Here is a 21865-nt window from a genome sequence, read left to right as displayed (position 1 = left end):
CAACTTGTGTTGCGTTTGGCTGATGCACGACAAACCGTAAACCAGATGGATTGATAGATGACTCCATTTAACGGCAATAATAACAAGGCATATTTGATCGTACAGTCAAAGTATCCTGAAGCCAGAAATAATAAACATATGAAAAAGTATATTGTGCAGCTAAACTCTGTCTCTTTGATTTCCCTGTGAACAAGAGAGACTGGTTTCTTACGTCTGTTCTGGACTTTTCCTTTAACGAACACCTGGAATACATCACTGTTCATCTTTTATTTAATTTATTAAAGCTAGACCTTACATCCGTGATCCAATCATGAGCCATTCAAGTGAAACAAAGCAGCAGTGGATTGTGCATGTTTCCTGTCAACAAGAGCAAGAAAATCTGGTTTTGGACATGTTTTTATTTCTATCATCAGTCCATCACCATCTCTCTCTGTTCCAGTTATTACTATCTGTCTGTTCTTTCTCTTCTGCACGTTGTATGTGATCAGAGCAGTCTGGGTTTTTATTAAGACTCTTCAAACACACACACTCACACACACACACACACACACACACACACACACACACACACACACACACACACACACACACACACACACACACACACACACACACACACACACACACACACACACACTAATGCACAATCCTGATGAAGGAATGCATCACTGATGGGATGCATGAGACATTACAGATATATATAACCCTTTTTTCAGACAACTCTCTCTCTCTCTCACACACACACACACACACACACACACACACACACACACACACACACACACACACACACACACACACACACACACACACACACACACACACACACACACACACACACACACACACACACACACACACACACACACACGTACACACTGTTAGCTGGGAAAGAAACTCTATTCATCATGTGTTGCAAAATCTGACTAAACAAATCAGGAATTCATAAGATTTGGCAAGAACAATGTTTGTCTGAATGTCTCAATTCCGCTAATGTGCTGGATCAAAACATTAACTAATTATTGAGCCCAAGGTGTACCAAGTATGTATAGAGCAGCTAGACACTAATCCACAATGCAGTATACATTTATTTGGAAGAACACAACCAGCTATTTTAAACCTTAATTAACGTTATTTTGAAATACAGATTATTTCTTCATCCACTATGAGTTGTTTTTCCAAAGTGGATATATTACCCTGATGCAACAGTTTGAATGCAAGAGGATACTTTGGCTTGGCAAAGTATTGTAGCCTCCAGGGACCATCTAGAACTTGCATGCAGTCGGATTCGGGTAATAACTCGTATTAAGCGACCCTGCCAGATCGTGAAAACTAATGATAATATTCAATAAGTTACGTCTAGACATGAACTGTTGAAGCGTCTTTACTGTGTTTGAAAACCCTAAGCTCTAAAATTACATAATTCCTCAACATACTCTAATCAGCTTGTGCGTAGTGAAGGGATTTACAGAAATCCACTGAAACGACAGTATAACAGGCCGCATATGCAGCAACAAAGGCGGATCCAAAAGCACAAATATAAATGACAGATACACATGTAAGGCTGAACGGCAGCAGCATTCAAACGGCAATTATTTTCATTTGCAATGATTTCTCCAAATTGATATATTTGGAAGAGAATAAAAGGAACATGTAATAACAGTTGTTGGATGTACGCTGCTGACAAGTAAGCGATAGTTTTCAACCCCGAAGCAAATAGCTTATTGGATATTGTGACATATCACAAAGACTGAGTGCTGACGAGGACTGAGGAGTACACTTTTCAGTTAAGGAAGGTGAAAGTAGAATCTGAACATGTGTTGCGTTTGGTAGTATCTTGAGCTAATTTTGGTAATAAGGCTAGCGGCTCTCTGAAGTTGTACTTCTGTGGGGCTTCGAACTACATGTTAACATTATCTTACTAACATGGTAACAATAAGAGAGGCTATCATGTTAATGTTAAGCAGTCATGATAATTTTTTTATTATGTTCCTAATACTAATTTGCGGTTTTAAATGGCTAACATCTGTTAATTATCACAAAACACAACGTGCAGTTGAGGCTGAAGGGAATGGCATTAGTTCCCGTCCAAAGTATTGGACAAATTAAAATGTTGACTTGATGATTTTGCTAGCTGGAAAGCTAAACTACCACCAGAGTCATTAAAAGTCATCCTCTGGGGAAAATATGTCTGTCAATAGACGTCTTTCATCCTTCTTGATACGGGGCCTGGGATTTAGGATTTTAATTGGCGAACTACGCCGTCGCTTTTTCACATATGACAATAAAGCTTTTGAATCCAACACATGCAATATTTGAATGTTGGCCAAAGTTGTGGATGGACACATCAACCCACATTGATATTTCCAATAGGTTAACATAAAAAATGGAACGCCCACTCTGAACTTTGCTCATACAAGGTTTAAGTGGAGGTCTGAACGAGTAGAATCTTAGCGGAAGCATCCCAAACCAATCACTACCTAAGCTACCATCACAGGTACTTGACAATTTCCTGCATTTTACTGCCTTTTTATTGCTGCTCCCATTGTCCCGGAGGTGAGCAGGTAACACCCTGCAGTGGATAACAAATCTCAGCCGAGGGTTTTATGACTAGAAACTTAAATCACACTCGGTCTGGGAGTGTCAAAGGGATACTAACAATGAACTGTCGAGACCACCGAGCTGCACTTCCAACAACCTGATATGCGGCGAGTCGAACTGGTGGGTCTTGTTAGCAAAGGCTAAAGATCCGCTTCCTGGTGTGAAAGGCTGCTGAGAGGTGTCTGTCGGCATGAATGGGGCTGAATGAGGCTCCATAATGGATGTGAATTGAGACGGAGGTTCTTTTTGTGATGCAGATATGTGTGCGAGCTGGTTTGTCAGCTGTTGTGACAATGACCTCTGAAAGTAGGACACTGCTGATTACAATCAGAAGAAAATACAGTCGGGATACTCGAGTCTTTCATTGTACAGCTACTTTTAGAAAGATATGTATTTTGGGTAGACGTATAAACGAGAACAAGTTCTTGATGTAGGGCCAAACAACTTTTAATATTAGATGAAGTTTAAAATTCCCCAATGGAGATTTGGTCAGGGCTTGTCAGCTTTGGTTCAGTGATAGTACTTGTTTTGTTAGGAACTTATTCAAGACCTCAACAACAAGGAGCAGACAAAAGTTAAGGTCCATTGGGTTTCTTCCCTTTGTCTGATGGTGGCTTTGTGCCCTGCCTTTGAGAAGAGCTATATGTACCTTTTGGTGTTACGACTTCACGTACAAACTAGTTTCTTTCAAGCATACACTCCCCTCTTTAAGATGGTGAGACCAAAAACACGTCATCTTTTCGTAGAAATTATATTAAATTGCAGATCGTTTATATCTCCACAATGACCTCCACACCCTTACATTTACCCGAATGAAAGCAAATGGCAGTTGAACTGGATGATTATATCGTCCTGTAAGACTTTCAAAGCCTATGATTTAATCCTTGGTATGAGAGATAGATTACACTTTACACTACTTTATCATCAAGAATGGTCTCTCGGTTTCATGACGACCTGTCTTGCAACAAGATGAGACATGTTACCGTCCTTGTTTATATCTGTTTCGAACGTCCAAAGGGCGATGTCACTCCTGATATTTGCATTCTGTCAGTTAAACGGCCTCTTGCCTCCCGGGGATGGAGCATAGTAGTGGTTGTAGAGTCCAGGTGTGAATGACTGCTATAAATTGAAATGAAGAAAAGAGCTGATTAGCACAATAAAAGGTGAAGAAAAGGCCAAATGACCGGTTAAACTATGTTCTAATAGATGGAGTAAGTGTGATGGGTTCGTGTGGAAGAGTGTGTTGTCCAGACATGGTCTTAGATTTAAAGTATAGAAAAAGCCCTAGATCTTTTCTGAACCATTGTCCAAAGCCTATGCCAAAGAAATAACACCGTCCAAAACGTTTCTGCCCAAATTACTTTACTGGGCTAAAAGTTATTTTTTGCAGATAATGGACTTTTAAATAATACTGGATAACAGCTCACGATTCCTCCATCAGATTAATTTTCTTAGAATTGTTAGGGTTAGGGTTAGGGTTAGGTAGAATTGGGCTTAAAACTTGCCATGTTACTACATTTCAAAGTCCACATTTTAAGCAGTTGTAGCTATTTGTGAAACTGTGCAATTGTGCACATTTACCATGTCGATATCATCAATTTGTATTTGTAAGCGTCTGTGTCAAAGGTCACTGCATAAACCCCCAATTTGTTACTTCCTGCTCATAAGCCTCGGACATGTGAATAAGACGGGAGTATCATCCATTCAGCACATGTCCGCGGAGTCCTGATACATTACGCCACTGCCTGAAAAAGACCCATTACTTTGAGTAAAAAAAAACATTTATAATGCAAAGGAAGAACAGAAGATGGATGTCTGCAGTGAAGTTGTGATCCTACACATTTTAAAGCCAAAGAATCCAACTAAAAAAGTAAACGCCAAAGACCTCCTTGTTGACTTTTAAGAACACAACAAACGGACACCTTCAACGAAAAGACTATCTTAAAGAACGTGCTGATTGTTTCTGAACTGGTGCAGCCTGATCTTTTTCCAGAGGAAGCAAAGGAGACAGCAAGGTCAACTGTCCTCTTGTCTTTTCCAAAGGACAAGGGGTCTTTGGCCACAAGCCCAGGCCCAGTCTGGAGGGCTGATATCGGCCTATTGTGTTGGATAAAGCCACTCATCCTCTGACCTGTCCTCCATTCGCACCAGAGCATTTCTCACCCACTCATTGTCCCTTTCCGTTATCTGAACTAAGTACTTGTCGCTCACAGAAATAGAGCTTTATTCCGCTCAACCCTATGATTTTGAATCGAGATACAAATCTTGACGCTTATCTCTTAGAGGGTTGAACACAAAGTGGGGTTTACAGAGTGCGGCCAAGACTTGAGAGCTTTTCCGAAAGGTTTACCCTCAGACTGGACTGCCAAGCGTCTCTCTCTTAATTCCAAATGTGTGTTGGCACAACAGGAAAGATGGCCGTCCATCTCTATGCACACGGAGCATCTCTCGCTCTTCTAAGCTAGTAAGCGAACGGAGCCATTCCTCATTCGTAACAGGTATTTTGGCATGTGACAAACAGCTCCGTTGCCCCGTCTGCAAGTCACTTTGTGGGGTCGTCAAGGGAGAGGGTGCCTTTGTCTGCCGGACAATTGAGTAAACTCATTTGTCATGTTAGGCTCTTTAAATGAAGCCCTTGCTGCTTTTCAGCCTTCCACAGTGACGGATGGGGCAGAGCTCGTCCAACGAAATGACGACAAACGTCTCCAGGCTTATTAAGTCCATTGCTTGTGTTTGTATCTCCTGTTGTGTTGGTTTTCTGCACTGGTTTTCTGCACTTATCCCCTCGTTTAACTTATCAAGCACCTTTTCCCCATGGTGGATATCACATTTGGACAACTCTTAACTTCGAGTTCTGCCGGATAGTCAGGCGTTTCCTTTCACAATAACGTCTTTGTGATTGGCGGAAGTGAGAGATGATGATGACAGGGGACCCCTCCACGATCTCATTCACATCTCTAACATGGGAAGGTGGTGGTAGCAGCGATGGGGGGAGGTTGAAAGACCCCCTGCGTGAGAACTTCTGAAAATGGATGAGATTGACTTGGGAGGAAGCACAGTCAATATTTAACCAACCAACTTTAATTTTGGAAAGAATTTGCTTCTTTAAATGATTCCACACCTTGAAACCACGTTGGCCAACAATATCTACTTAATTCAATGGATATGGAAATCTAATACCGTCCACATTTATGTGGAAGACGTCAGTTGCAGTTATACCCATTCATTTAATTATCTTTTATACTGAAATGTATAGCATATTTTGGATTATTGCCATCTTTGACCTCAGAAAAAAGCCTTTTGGGCGAAAACCCAGCACCAAACAATAGCAAAGCCAAAGCTGTTTAAGTGAACTGATATCATTTAAAAAGTACCATACATTGCTTCAGCATTGTTTTAATAAAACGGTATTGAAGATCAAACCCTTTACATACTCTAATTTAGCTTGGACTTTTGCACGAATGATGGATTTCCTTGTCACAACAGAGCAGCTGGTCCACTTCCATTAACCACCCTGTGATCTAATCAGCCGCTAAGTAGAAATACATGTGACATTATTAGAGCACATAACATGATTGTAAATAGAAATGTTGAGTCGTGATATTTAAAAAAAAAAACTAAATTAAAATCAATTGCATTTGGAGGATTTTTTATCGTTTACACTTCACAAAAATGAAGGCAACCGCTTATGTGTGTGCGTGTAAAACGTTGAGTTTGAGTCGGACACTTGTCTGGCTTGTGGAACAAAAAAAAGTTTCAGAAAGACAAAGTGTGTGAGAGCCGAGTGGACATGTCATCTGGCTCTCAGGAATCCTGCAGCCGAGGTGGGGGGCTGGGTGGAGGGGCTCGATGTCACTCTGCTGGAGGAAGGGGGTGTGGAGATAGGTGGGGTGTTGACTCTGAAGTGTGTGTGTGTGTGTGTGTGTGTGTGTGTGTGTGTGTGTGTGTGTGTGTGTGTGTGTGTGTGTGTGTGTGTGTGTGTGTGTGTGTGTGTGTGTGTGTGTGTGTGTGTGTGTGTGTGTGTGTGTGTGTGTGTGTGTGTGTGTGTGTGTGTGTGTGTGTGTGTGTGTGTGTGTGTGTGTGTGTGTGTGTGTGTGTGTGTGTGTGTGTGTGTGTGTGTGTGTGTGTGTGTGTGTGTGTGTGTGTGTGTGTGTGTGTTAAGTGCAGTGGAGGGGGGAATGAGGGAGGGGCTGACAAGGCTCGGCTGACCCAAGAGCTCACACACACACACACACACACACACACACACACACACACACACACACACACACACACACACACAGGCATCACAGACACTCCAGATAGAGACGCCACCTCTCTGCCCTCCTGCTTTGCTCTTTGGACTTCAATTTAGTTTTTGCGAGTGGTGTCTTTGCAGACTCATCCCTTCTCAGCTGACTTTGAAAAAGCCTGAGCACTTCTTGGCCGAGTGGGATCTGGATCTGATTATAGCGTGGGTCCGTTCAGCATCGATGCTGCAGACATGTAGCCAGAGCCCGAGCGACGGTGTGGGGCATTGTGGGAGTGAATGAGAGCTTTATTCAAAAGTGGAAAGAGAGATGCTTCTCCTGGAGGTAAGAGAACAAACAGATGAGCAGACATGTTCATGGAGAATGATTTTGTGAGATGAAAAGCACTGTTGCAGCTCTGCTTTGGAGGGTTCTTGCATTTAAGTTGGGGCGACTGTGGCTGCGAGGGAGTGCGGTCGTCTTTCAACCAGAAGTTTGTGGGTTCGATCCCAGCCCATGTAGTCAACATGTCGATGTATCCTTGGGCAAGATACTTAACCCTGAGTTGCTCCAGATGGCCAACGGTGTGTGAATGTTAGGTCCTAGAGTAACATACACTGCTCTGTATGCATGGGTGAATGACATGTAGTATGTAAAGCGCTTTGAGGGGTCTTAAAGACTGGATAAAGCGCTATATAAGTACAGTCCATTTACCATTTAAGTTCCACCATTAGGTCCTTGGTTTTGGTCAAAGCTAAGCTCAACAAGTGGCCATGTATTGCAGTGGTTGTGATGTAGTGTATCGACAGTCCTTATGTGTCTGTGCAGGTGGTCTCACTCCAGCTGTGATAGGTCTCCTATGCACCCCCTGACACCCACTTGGCTTTTTAAAATAACACTCTTTGCCAGTCAAAGAGCGATGACCTCGGCCTTTGAACTCCACCATTTAATGGTTTTCCTAAAGTAAATCCAATGATGCATAGAAAAATATACTTTCTTTTGTGGTTTTGGATTCAGAGAGTGCACTCCAAAGCAGTCACCAAACCTGGGACTACTTTGTCTCACAGAGAAGTCAACTTCTTGGTGGTTTTGGATGTTTTTCTGGGGTTGTGATCATTTGAAATGTCCACGTGTTTGACTAACTAACTCTTTGCGGAGGGAGAGTCCCTTTTTTAAAAGTGTCAGTTGAGCGGGGGAGGCGCACACAATTAACCGTTAGCTCGCTACATCTGGCCCGTGTTTACACAGAGCCAATGTTGTGACTCTTTAAATGCCTTTTCAAACACTTTTCCCTTTTTAAGCACCTTACCCTCCTCCTGTCATGTCTCCACATCGACTGGGCTTTAGAGGAGGGAACGGTTGGACATTTTGTTTTTGTTTTTCGACAAAGACGGCCATTGTGTTGTGGCCAAAGGGTGACACGGTGTAATGTGAGTGATGTTGGCTCAAGAATCCACAGTCACCTTTTTCTCCGTTACTTTTTGAAAGATATGCAGGAAGGGCAGAGGAGGAAAGACAGAGATGTAAAGTAAATTAGATGAATAATTACATTTTTGACACTCTCTGGTATAAGCTTCTTGAAAAGTGGGATTTTTTTTTTGCATGATATTGCCAGCTATGACGGTAAAACCAATATCTTAATATTGTGTTACTGTTAAGTAGACAACACATTGAATGGCTTGGATTGTGTTTCAATACAAAACATTTCAAAGGATGAATTTTGGGGGGAACGCTTATTTTAAACTTTTTAAATGTTTTGTGACATGTTTAATGGGACCATGTGATATCATGCTTTGGAGAACTACCATTTATTTTTAAGTTTATGGTGGCCTTGGGGCTTTTGTTCCACATTTAGGAACCCTTGCACCAACCCACATATTTTCCTTAACAAATACACATCTTAATATTGTCTTTGGCCCTGTGTTTTTAACACTCCAAGCTACACAAACAACCATTATTCCACTGAGATAATGGCCTTAAAAGCGCACCTTGTGTAGTTTCAACTATGGTCTGAACTAGGCTGAGCGAGAACAGGTCAAGAAAAGCTTCTGGGTGATAACATTATCTGTCCTACCATAAAACCTGATAGATTAGTCACTGAAGAACAAAGCAACAGTCAAATAACCCTTTGTGCCTTGATAAGAGCTTTGACTTGTTAACAGCATTTCTAATCTGTGAATTCAGCGTTTTGAGGCCCTGGGCTTCATCCAACTGTATGCTAATTGGCTATTGCTAACATTTCCCAAGTCATTTCCCAAGTCATGAAGTCGTGAAGCATTTATTTTTTTCGAGAGGTCTTCAATGTTTTATTAGCCTAGATCCTTTTATTGCAAGATTTACTGCGAGTGAAATCGATTAGATGCATTACATAGAAATTGCATGTGCACCTTTTGCTTATTCTCTAACACTTGTAATAACTGTTTATTTAGTAGCTCTTGTTTCATATGTATAAAAGATTGGTAAACAGGGCACACCTTTTTTTATGTTTGTGAAACGTTTGGCAACACTAGGTTCAGTTAAAATGTAGGAATTGAACTATGAACAAGTTATTGCTTAATCGATTGGAATCAGGGTTGAATTTATATATTTTTAAAATATATTCATAACCCTAATGAGGTTCTTGTTTCACACAACCATCCCACACTATTAAGTTGAGTACAGTCCCTTAGTATCACCTGCATTGGTCTAAATGAATTTAACTGACAGCTAACAGGCAACATGTTTGGTTAATAGAAGCCATCAGCATCCTAATGTGCCTCATCGTGCTGCTTTTGTGTGGAAGATCAACCCTACATGAGGTTCTAAGGGCCTGTGTGAAGTTTAACCCAAACCAGTTATATTCTAGTACATATTAGCATGTCAAAGAGGCAGATCACAAAGTGGTGTTATCAGGCTGAGAGGGCTCAGAAGAACATGGCTGCTGAGATAAGAGGGCTACTGCTGAAGGCAGGAGACTCACAACCACGACAACGACTAATCCCTATTCAGGTTACAGTCTAACCGTTATCAGCTTGTAAAGAGAGAGAGCTGCTGAAAGTGGTTTTATGCTGCAGCGAGTGAATACATGCAGATTGTTTTGAAGGTTAATCGTGTCTTTATTGAAAGATTTATTTGTAGATTTTTACTTATTATTTACATCCATGTACTGCACATACCAGTACATCACAGTCCTAGACTCCTAGCACAATATTAAAGGCTGTTTACACGTGTTTCACAACCTTCAGTACTTGGATAAGAGCAACAGATGTTTGGTGGCAGCTGGACATATCTGTTGCATCAGATTTACAATCCCCCCCTTAGAAGAAATGTACTTTTGTTTACTGACGCACAGCATATTTGCACACATTTGTATCTTGAAAGGAAATTCACTCTGTACTGCAATGTAGGGTTGTATGGTTAGTTGTTGAATAAGTGCACCATTTTGGAAAAAGCCTGCATGACTTTCCATTTTAAATCTCTTTAAAGATGAAGTGGTTTTTTGGGCACTTTATCAAGCATTATTCTGTAATGGATCAACACAGGAAGTATGACATACTACACTGATGGGATGGAGAATAACAAAAAGTCTGACGAGGTTAAATTGTGAACGATTATATGGAGAAACGTTTTCCTTTCTTCTCCGTAATGCTGTGTACTCTGCTCTGTTTCTAGCTCTTATGCTCATCTCTTAAAACACTCCTGAGAAAACCGTTATTCTGTTGTGAAACATTGATGAGCACAGAACAATGCAGAGGAATGAACAATAAGTGCCCAAAAAAATCCCAGGTGACCAAAAGAATTGAAGGTTTTTGAAATGCGATTCTTAAATCCTCCCTTTTACCCACAGCGCCCGTGTGTGATGAACCTGGAGCGCAGCGAAAGAGGCGAGCGCCCTCCTCCTCCTCGAGGCCCGGACATGGAGCCTCGTGCTGGGGGAAAGATGGTGAAGATATCCGTCGGCTTCCAGAGGAGCTCCACCTCCGACGATGACTCTGGATGTGCGCTGGAGGAATATGCGTGGGTGCCACCTGGACTCAGGCCTGAGCAGGTAAGACCCGTTCCTTAAACTTAAGCGTCCAATTATATTTGACGTGACTCGCCTTATTCGAAAAGGAATCTGATTGTATAGAAGGCTAAGAAAATACTACTCGTCATGAGTTTATGGTCTTAATCACTTTTTCCATTTTGCAGAGTAAACTGGATGATTCGTCTTTGAGGCTGGGCCACCTTGTAATTGACCATGTCTTATATTAAACTATACATGTCTTGTTCAGTGTTCGGACACGCTTAGCTTCACCCTCTGGTTCCGAAAACAAGATGTCGGTGGCAAACATTTCCTCAAACCAACCTCCACTTCTTAGATACAGAAGTATCTTTGTGTAATAGCTATCTAATAATATATTTTTATATAGGAAAATACATATAAATATATGTTTTCATAGCATGAGAGAGTAAACCTGTGTGCTAACAGTATGTGGTTTGAGTTCAAATGAGGATATGTTTGCAGGCATTCTGTCTTCTATGCCATGCTGGTGGATTAGTAGTGCCACATCCCCCACATCTGGCTGTGGATGTTTTCACATCATTAGTGTGTATTTAGGATACAGATGTTTAGTGCTTTTCAGGCAGTCTGCAATATATTTCCATATTTCTTTCTAGAAATGCACACAGTCACTGTTGCTATCCCCTGTCAGCAGTGTTACAAGCTGGCTCCTTCTTGCAACAAAAGGAGAGCAAGTTAAAACAAAAGTTGCCCAAAAAAATTATTTCATTACAACCACAAAACTGGTCCCAAATAACAAAAATGCAAACAGAAATGACTGGGGAAAAAAAATCTAATTAGCAGGGTTGTCATTGCAGGAATGAGCCAAGGCAAACATTAACATTTCCAGCCTGGCCATCTCTTTTGTGTCGAGACATTCCACAGTCAGACGCCTGTGACTGGATGGAGATTGACATGTTTGCCCCACATTGCCCCACTAATAAGGACACATAGCAACAACTGACTGTATGACAGACAGAACATGACATTATAGGGTATTTTGAACTTTACAACTACACAAAAACAAGCAATGGTTTGACAATCTCTCCGACCTTTAAAGTTCATTTATCCGTCTTCGTCCTCAGGTCCAGATGTACTTCTCCTGTCTGCCGGAGGAAAAGGTGCCGTACGTCAACAGTCCCGGAGAGAAGCACCGGATCAGACAGCTCCTCTACCAGCTGCCGCCTCATGACAACGAGGTATGAAAGGAGAGATAGTGATCAAACAGACATGTCACCTTATTTTGAATAATTAAAGCTTGTATTTGAAGTTTAAAAATATATATCTTTTTCAAATGTCGTCAAAATCTGTCAGAGATATTTCCATAGAGAGGTGGATGAGTTAGAGGGAGAAGTTCCTTTCTTGAACTACAACAAAGCTTTACCTGATTGGTACACATTTTTCAATTTCCTTCCGCCTTAACTAGTGTAACGCCAGCAGTTGGTTAAAGCCCTTGCTAGCCTTTTCTTGTAAAAGTAAAACAATGACCACATTCCCAAACCGTCTTGTGACAGTAAAGCAGTTCCAGTCTCGTGTGTGTAACGGCTCTATGGTGCGTAGAGCAGCACTCCTTTCACATGTGTGTTAATGGAGTTTAATGGAGTTTGCATTAGGAGATATGGTGGAGGGGTTATCACCTGAGGGGAGGGACAGGCAAGGCCTACAGTCTGACAGAGGTGGTCTCTGTCTATACACACACACACACACACACACACACACACACACACACACACACACACACACACACACACACACACACACACACACACACACACACACACACACACACACACACACACACGCACACACACACACAGTGTTTGACAGTTTTTATGATGTTTGCCAGCAGACCTGGAGGGATCAATCTGACGGAGGATTATTTGTGTGTGTGTGTGTGTGTGTGTGTGTGTGTGTGTGTGTGTGTGTGTGTGTGTGTGTGTGTGTGTGTGTGTGTGTGTGTGTGTGTGTGTGTGTGTGTGTGTGTGTGTGTGTGTGTGTGTGTGTGTGTGTGTGTGTGTGTGTGTGTGTGTGTGTGTGTGTGTGTGTGTGTGTGTGTGTGTGTGTGTGTGTGTGTGTGTGTGTGTGTGTGTGTGTGTGTGGACACGCCAGCATCGTTTACTGTTGTTTAGAGAACAACCGAGCTGGTTGTTAGGATAGTCATGGTCTTTTATCTTAGCCCTCATCACCATCTCTAAACACAGAGAAAGGGTTTGCTCACGCCATCCTTTCACCGCAGCCTCGAGGGGAATTTGCTTCAATTAAACTATTTTCCCAGCCTTATTTGGACATACACCGAATAAAAAAACCATCACATATCAGAAGTCTTTTTGGCCCCTTACTTTGTCAACTCATTGTCTTTTTAATTTTTCCCCAGGTGCGTTACTGCCACTCCCTGACGGAGGAAGAGAAGAGGGAGCTCCACATGTTCAGTGCCCAGAGGAAGAGGGAGGCACTGGGGAGAGGAACACCCAAGATCCTGCCCCGAGCTCTGCACCACACCCGCTGTGAAAGTGTAAGTGCCATACGCAGATACTCACACATGCACACATTTATCGCTCACATAGCCATAAGGTAAGCTAGAAGTTACGAGGAAACCAACCTGTGGTTCTTAAATTATTTATATTGCGAGCAGCTCACATCCAGCAGCCCGAGGCTCAACCCTGATTGGCTAATGGTTTTGATCACGGACATAAACCTCCTCATTAGGGCGAGAGGGGAAGTGGGGAAATTGGGAGGCTCACACTCAAGCCGAGCGGAGAAACCAGTTCCTCGCGAGGAATTCGCCACATTTCCTGCCGCCCGTCTATATCTCAGCATGACAGACTGCAAAGAAAATGTGCAGTAATTCTTGCAGAAAGTCTTAAAAATACAAGTTTTTCCAAACAAGTCACAGTACGAGGCACATGAATCCACATCTACTGGTGTAATGACATGCAGCTGGTCTGTTAAACAGAATTATGTAAGAACGTACTGTCAAAGGAAAGTAAAAGGGCCAGTGTTTATGCATGTTAGCAGGCATTACACATGAGATAACAATATAATACAATTAAAATAAACACAGTAAATATATACGTATCAAGGGTAGAAAGATGTATATCTATCATTTTCAAAAACATCAGAAAAAGGCACTTCACATCAATGTTCATATACTAAAATTAAACAATATGAACAGCAAACCGAAAACATAAAGATAAATAAATAAAGTAAAAAAATACTTTTGGAAAGTTTCATGTCATTAAGAAAACCAATAAATCCTGGAGAAATGTTGAAGGGACATTTGTATATCTGTAAAGTATAACAATACAGGTTCAAGTTTGAACACTGCATAGAAATATAGCACTAAAACATAAACACAAGATACTAAATACATTATAATGATAGGCAAAGTAGTTTAAATGAAATTCGAAAAGCAGTAGTGTGAGTACAATATGTTCAATTTGGTCCGGAAAAATGATTAGCGACGGAGAACTGAAAACCATCCTCAAGCTTGTCCCGTGATTTCTACGTGTGAGTTAGTGAGAACAGCCGCCTCGAACAAAAACGTCCATTCACAGAATCAAACATAAATATTAGTGTTATGTAGCTTCCGGGAAAATGAGCCCTGACCAATAAGTAGACCACATCCTCGGCCGTTTATCGAGGACGAGCCGGCCGTGTTAATCCCTCCAGACAGGCAGATCAAGTCCATCATCGCTCAAACACAGATGCTGAGGGCTGCAAGGTCACACACACACACACACACACACACACACACACACACACACACACACACACACACACACACACACACACACACACACACACACACACACACACACACACACACACACACACACACACACACACACACACACACACACCATGTATACATCACTTCAGGGGACATTACATTGACTTACATGCATTTCCTGGAGACTTATCCTAACCTTAACCATAACCAGCACATGCCTACCCCTAATCCTAAACCTTAACCTTACCCTTACCCTAATCCTAACCAAGTCTTCACCCTAAAATTAATGATCCCCCTTATGGGGACCTCCATTTTGTCCCCATAAGGGAAGCCAGTCCCCACACTTGACTATGTAAACAGATTTAGGTCCCCACAAGTATAGTAATGCTAGACCACACACACACACACACACACACACACACACACACACACACACACACACACACACACACACACACACACACACACACACACACACACACACACACACACACACACACACACACACACACACACACACACACACACACACACATTCTTAGACATACTGAACATGCAAGTGTATCCATATATGCTCTGCAAACACACCCTCTGACTCATCCTACACACGCCTATGTATTCAAGAGGATATTTCATAAAGATGTGGGTGGACACACATTCACTTCATCAGGCTCCAGTTTCCTGGTGGGGACACACAATACCCCCCGTTTCCAAGGCCCATGTCTGTCCACCCTGGTAATAATGGTTAACAGCTGGGCCTACTATCCCATAGCGGCTAGGTTATATAAAGACTTCACGTTCAGACACGCTCTTACGATCTCTGTGGAGTCATATGATCTTTTGACTCAAGACCAAGGCCTATGAATTGAGCTTATGTGGCGAACATGTAAATTCCTCAGTAACACCCAATTGATGACTCGTGAGGCATTGCCCCATATGGAAACATAGTCCTACAACCTTGAACAGTGTCTTTGAGATACATTCCTTCCGAGTTAACCCTCACAATTTTAAAATGTAGAATCTGCTCCTTTGCCAATACAATAAGTCAGGAAGACACTGGGTGTTTCTCAATCGCGAGGATGCTGGCTTGGTAGTCGCGTACTTCCAAGTCACTTCCTTCAGAAACGAAGCAAGTATACTTCCAAGCCACGGCTTCGGAAAACGAAGAAGAATGGAACAGGCTAACAAGTGTGCCACTCTCTCTAACGGTTTCAACATAAACTGTGCCGAAAGTAAATACCTCACGATGTCTATCTAATTATGAACTTTCTTTACTTTCACGGAACACATTTTTAGTGATAACAAATGTATCAAAGTAACATATTTACCAACACATGTTCTACGCCACTACACACTTACATTTAAATGTGTGCTGCGTCTGGTCAGCCATTCTCCCCAAGGGTTTTTGAAATTGGTCCGTGCGCAAAGCATTGTGGGGATTTTAAGGACGCGAAGTCTACCCATGTGCAGCCTCGAAATTTCCCCCAAACCAAGGACGCGGCCTCGGTGGAATTCCAAGTCACTCGATGACGTAGCATCCTTGAAATATTGGCTTGGAAGCCAGAATCCTGGAGATTGAGAAACGGCCACTGGGTGGGGTTGTCACTGGTGCAGCCATTCTTAAAATATCCTCCGTTATGTTATCATGTACTCGTGCTGTGATTGTTATCATCGTAGGATCGTATTCCTTTGGCACTTGCAGTATGATCACCTGTTGGTTGGCCTTCCTTGTCCAAACAGCAGAAGATACGTGATATATTTTGAATAGTTATCTCCATAATCCATCTGTTGTTTATGTTGCATTCCCCATGTGTCACAGGGATAAACTGTATCGTGTCGGTTTTGAAATCTCATCTCTGTTTGTGATGGTCGCTATTTATCGCCTACGTTTCGTTCTCGATGATGAACCCCTATGACACTTTGCAAAACCTTATCGATGCCTTGAAATACAAAGCTAATGGATTATCTTTTGTTTGTGTTGATCAGTGTGACGGAGGCATCAATGGAGGAGAGATGGCTATCTTTGCCTCCAGAGCGGGGCCAGGCCCCTGCTGGCACCCAGCGTGCTTTGTTTGCGCCACATGTCAAGAACTGTTGGTGGATCTGATATATTTCCACCAAAATGGCAAGACTCTCTGCGGACGACATCACGCCGAGCTTCTCAAACCACGATGCTCTTCTTGTGACGAGGTAATACATCGTACTAACACTACCCACTTAAAGGTGGGGTAGGTAAGTTTGAGAAACCGGCTCGAGATCGCTAGAATTTGAAAATACACAACAAATCTGCCACTTCCTTACAGAGCCCCTCCTCCAACACACACGAACGCGCACATGACCAATGAGTGTTAGGGAAATTATTGACCTAGACTCCTAGATATGACGCACAGGCCCAACCCTGACGTTTGTTTATCTCCTTTAAGGACATAGGCTGCTTGAGCCATAAATGTTATTGTTCCCATTCTGTGACCGGTCAACACTAGGTCACAGATGGTCTGTTGTTGTGGGTGCACTGGGACACTTCCTTCTTTGTTGTTTGTGGACTCCAAGGTATGACATCTTCGAGGCCATAAGTGACGGACGCAAGTGACTCAGTGTGCCCAACTGGTTAAACTATCTTATCAAAATATGTTGATTGCTCTGTGAAACCAGTTAAATGGGCTAACGAGAGAGAGGCGCTCCAGAATTGACGTGGCAACCACCCGTGCAGTCAGACCGTGACTGCTGTGACTTGTGATGTGAATTCTCCGGCCGTAACTCCAAATAAACCTCCAGTGTTTCACATCGAAGCTCCTGCTCTACCGTGTCTCCTTCCTGAGTCGGTGACTCCCACTGCATTGATACACAGAAGTTTCCATAACAATGAGGGCACGAGATAAGTTTGTGCCCCGATGGAAGGCTGACAGGCAGGTAGGCCATCCAGTTACTTTAGCCGGGCCGGCTCAGATGATTGGTCGTGCTTTTTACAGCGCCACGGCTTCCACAGATGATATTTCTTTATGGATTTATTGTCAAAGCACTTCAGATACTCATTGCTATCGGGATGTTAAGAGCATTCCATGGAATATAACAACAAGTGTATCTCGAGCCGGTTTCTCAAACTTTCCTACCCCACCTTTAATGTTTGACAATAGCAATGTCCAAAAAACGAACAGAGTGTGTGTCTCCTTTTAGATCATCTTTTCCGATGAGTGCACTGAAGCAGAGGGTCGTCATTGGCACATGAAGCACTTTGCCTGTTTTGAGTGCGAGACAATGCTAGGTGGACAACGCTACATCATGAAAGATGGCCGGCCCTACTGTACTTGCTGCTTTGAGTCTCTGTATGCAGAGTACTGCGAGGCCTGTGGTGAAAACATTGGTGAGTTATATTGTTGAGGTGCTAGCTTTCTTGTTTCCCTTAGGATTCAACTAAAATGTTGTATACCCTAGCTTGAACACAAGATCCTGCTGATGTAGATATTCGACTACTTGTGTAGATGTTCTAATCCCAATCTTATGATGGTTTTATTTTCATCCTACCATGTCCAGGTGTTGACCATGCCCAGATGACCTATGAAGGTGTACACTGGCATGCCGCAGACCAGTGCTTCTGTTGTGCCCAGTGCAAGACGTCCTTGCTAGGCTGTCCCTTCCTTCCAAAGCAGGGTCGCATCTATTGCTCAAAGGCCTGCAGCCAGGGCGAAGATATTCTAGCCTCCGACTCGTCTGATTCTGCCTTCCAGTCTGCACGCTCACGTGAATCACGGCGCAGTGTGCGCATGGGGAAGAGCAGCAAGCCTGCCGAACAGTGGAGACAGTCACAGCTGATCAACCCTCCAGCCTCCGTCCCCGCGTTTGAGGATAAGTTTGGAGATGGAGAGGCTGATTGCGACATTGGTATCGTCGGGCGTAAGCTGGCCCGTCTAGGTCTGGAGGAGGAGAGATTCTGGAGGGAGCGGGAGGAGCAGGATGCTGGTGGGGACGAGGATCCAGAGGAGTGGGCCCAGCATGAGGACTATATGACTCAGCTCCTTCTCAAGTTTGGAGACCGCGGGATGTTACATCAACTTCAGCAGCCGACCCTAAAATCTCCCAGTCCTAGCAGTGATAGACCCAGGGTAATGAGTGTCTCAGACCCCTGGCTAAAACCTGATACAACATCTTTGGGGGTCACCGCCTCCTCTCCCACCCCTGCCAGTCCAACCCAGAGCCAGACTTCCAATCAATCCCAGACCAACAGCTTCAGCCCCGGACTGATGAGCAAGAAGCATCTGCCTGAGATGTACTGGGCCCAGTCCCAGGACGGGTTGGGGGACTCAGCCTATGGAAGTCATCCAGGCCCTGCCAGTGCCAGAAAGATTCAAGAGTTGGAGTTGGACCAGGATCAGGAACAATCTGGGACAGGAAGACGGGCCTTCTGGCAAGACAACAGGGAGTGGTACGATGACTCCCTTGAGTGTATCGCTGATGAGCTGAGGAAAGTTGAGCAAGGCGCGGGAGACTCCATGGACTCCTTGGCACTTTCAAATATCACTGGTAAGCAGACTGCTTGTGTGTTCAGAGAAAAGATGTACCTTCTTATTATATCAACAGCTTTTTAAAACGTGTCTCTCCTGTTTGCTCTTTTTAGGTGCATCAGTGGATGGAGATGGAAGGGATAGATCCATGGTCTACAGCCTTGCCATTCGGAATCCATCCGTTGTAGATGACTGCGAGAAGATGAGCAACATGGGGACCTTTAATTCATCTCATCATCACCACAGTGCCAACTCTCTCAACCTTCACATGGAGAAGGGAGATGACGAGGACGTAGCATTGGCAATGAGGGGAGGAGCACCAGGAGGACACCTCGCAATGTCCCCACATTCGGAAGGCCTCCCTTCCCCCTTCATCCATGCACCAGCTCTTCGGAGAAGCAAGTCCCAGTCTCGGCCTCCGCAGATGGTCAAGTTTTCAGAAGACACGGTGGACAACGGATATAATGATGGGTTCGATGTCAATATTAGAAGGCATCCAATGAGTGAGAAGCCACAGCGGAGGGCATACTGCTCGGAGGAGATGGGCCAAGAAAGAAGCCGCCCATCCAGCCAGCATGGGCGCAGCAGGCAGCATCACCACCGGGAGGGCCGGCACCACAAGAGCCGCAAAGCCCGCTCAGACAACAACCTTCACTTGGTGCCTTTGGAGAAAGCACAGAGGCCATATGAGCCTCACCAGCAAGCACAGAGGCCTTTTGAGCCCCAGCAGCAGGGTCTAGTGAACCCCCCGTGTGGAGGCATGGTCCCACAGCATCCTGCACACAGGCTGCCTTTGGCCTACTCCCAAACCCAGTCTGACTATATGCTTCAGGGTTCAGCTCAAGGAGACCCACGACTAGAGCAGTTTATGAATCTATACAGAGATGAGGATGACTGTTGCTCTACTTGCTCTTCCTCATCATCGGACTCTGAGGAAGAGGGCTATTTCCTGGGCCAGCCAATCCCTCAGCCACGAGCGGCAGGGCGGTACTACGCTGAGGACTACCCTACAAGGGTTACAGCCCTCACTTCCCTGAGTCATGGCTCACAGACTGGTCGCCGGAAGAGCCACCGCTCCAAAAACTGTATCATCTCCTAACAGCTCTGTGCAATTACATTATAACCTGCACTATGCTCGGCAATAAAGTCAGATGTTGGTTTTGCGGATCAAACCCATGTGTAGATATGGCCTATTACAGAAGGTGCTTGGCCAGATGTCAAGATGCATATCATATTTAGGCCCAATTGTACTGAAAGAAGACATTAATTCAAACAACTTAGACGGATCTGTGTAACATATATTCAGAATAGAAACATTTGTTGGTGTATGTTCAAATTTGGTCTTCATTTAGCACCGACATAAAGGATAGACTGGTACATTTAGAAGCCTTTTTGATCAGGATTAGGCAGAGTGGCAACATAAAACCTTTTGTTCTTTTCATTTGCCATTACGTTTTTATTTTATTTTGTACTATTATTGTTATGTTATACATTTTGCAGCAATATCTTTGTGAGCATTAAAATGGAAACGCATTGTACAAAGAGTTTGATAACTTAGAAAATAGAATCAAACCAAATAATTATTTAATGCATTATAGTACAAAATGATAATGTATATACTAAGTTAAGATTTTAATACTGGTATTTTTATATCCGTGGTTTAAAGAATTGTTTTCTTGGAAGTGTATGCTTTAGAAAAGAGCAGGTTTAAAGGCAAACGAACGGACCTCGTTATAATATTTGATGCGAAACAAAGAAGGTGCCACTTAATAAACTGTTCACAGTAAAGTGCCATGTTACTCTGTAAATGTCTATTACGTATATTCCACAATGCTTACTATTGCCGTACCAAATATGAAACAAATGGCAGTAACACTTGTATTTTCCATATTCAGCTGTTCACGACCCTCGCTCCGACATAACCAGATAAATGCTTTGTGATGTAAAAACGCTTGTAATAAATATTTTTCTCCTCTCAAAGCTTCAAGGATGACTTTTCTTTTCCTCGTAGATTTTAAAATTACAGGAGGTATCCTTTTGGAATGTAGTGTTTGATAATGCCAGTGAATCAATCCTCAAAAAATACAAGCGTCACTTGTGTAAAAGATCACAATACCTCAAAGTTAACAGGAATCATGTTTACTGCAATCTTTAGAGAAACCAGTTTGTGCAAACGCTGGTCTCAACGTCACCAAGAATGATGAAGCCTTGTGCGGGTTCTTCTGGGAGGAAGTGAGAATATAAAAAGGCAAAATGAGACAACAATGAAAAAGCAACCAAACTGGCATTTCTCTAGACCAGTGGTTCCCAACCTGGGGGGCGCCAGGCCTCAGATGATTTGAGGCAAAATATCATATTTTGTAAGGCAATACATGATTGTCACTAAAAGCCTCATCTCTACATTATAAAAAATTTGATTAATTTTAAATTAAAGGCATAAAAAGACAGAAATGTTTCTTCTGCCCGTAAAGTGTCCAAACCAGGCTTGTCTGGATAAGCGCATTTTTAAAACGGTCATTGTCCATGCCGGTTTCAGTTGGATTATTTGTCACAGTTGTGAGGGGGGGGGGGGGGGGGCACAACTTCCAACAGGAGTCATTTGGGGGGGCTCTTGGGAGAAAAGGTTGGGAACCCCTGCTCTAGACAGTACAATGATGTAGAGCTGTAACTTAAGCAGCACCAAGTCATACATCTCACCGCTACAACAAGTCTTTGTATTCCCAACAACATATTTTCAAAAAAAAAAAACATTACAACGATGACTTTTAAATAAAGAAAGTGACTT

The 21865-nt window shown here is 43.1% G+C and overlaps 1 protein-coding gene across 2 annotated transcripts in view; it reads left to right on the top strand.

Moving 5' to 3' along the window:
* The window catches only part of LOC117439278 (prickle-like protein 1), a 37720-nt gene extending 16072 nt beyond the window's left edge, over nucleotides 1–21648 (top strand). For both annotated transcript variants that reach the window (XM_034075139.2, XM_034075140.2), the window contains exons 2-8: nucleotides 10657–10857; nucleotides 11937–12050; nucleotides 13226–13363; nucleotides 16568–16771; nucleotides 17756–17942; nucleotides 18113–19099; nucleotides 19194–21648. In XM_034075139.2, the coding sequence (XP_033931030.1) occupies nucleotides 10657–10857; nucleotides 11937–12050; nucleotides 13226–13363; nucleotides 16568–16771; nucleotides 17756–17942; nucleotides 18113–19099; nucleotides 19194–20179 (2817 nt within the window). In that variant the 3' untranslated portion in view covers nucleotides 20180–21648. The remainder of the gene's footprint in view (nucleotides 1–10656; nucleotides 10858–11936; nucleotides 12051–13225; nucleotides 13364–16567; nucleotides 16772–17755; nucleotides 17943–18112; nucleotides 19100–19193) is intronic.
* The last annotated feature ends 217 nt before the right edge of the window (nucleotides 21649–21865 follow it).

Source organism: Pseudochaenichthys georgianus, chromosome 23, assembly GCF_902827115.2.
Source record: "Pseudochaenichthys georgianus chromosome 23, fPseGeo1.2, whole genome shotgun sequence".
Classification (NCBI taxonomy): Eukaryota; Metazoa; Chordata; class Actinopteri; order Perciformes; family Channichthyidae; genus Pseudochaenichthys; species Pseudochaenichthys georgianus.
Note: the sequence above shows the minus strand (reverse complement) of the source record. Positions and strands in the feature narration are given on the sequence as shown.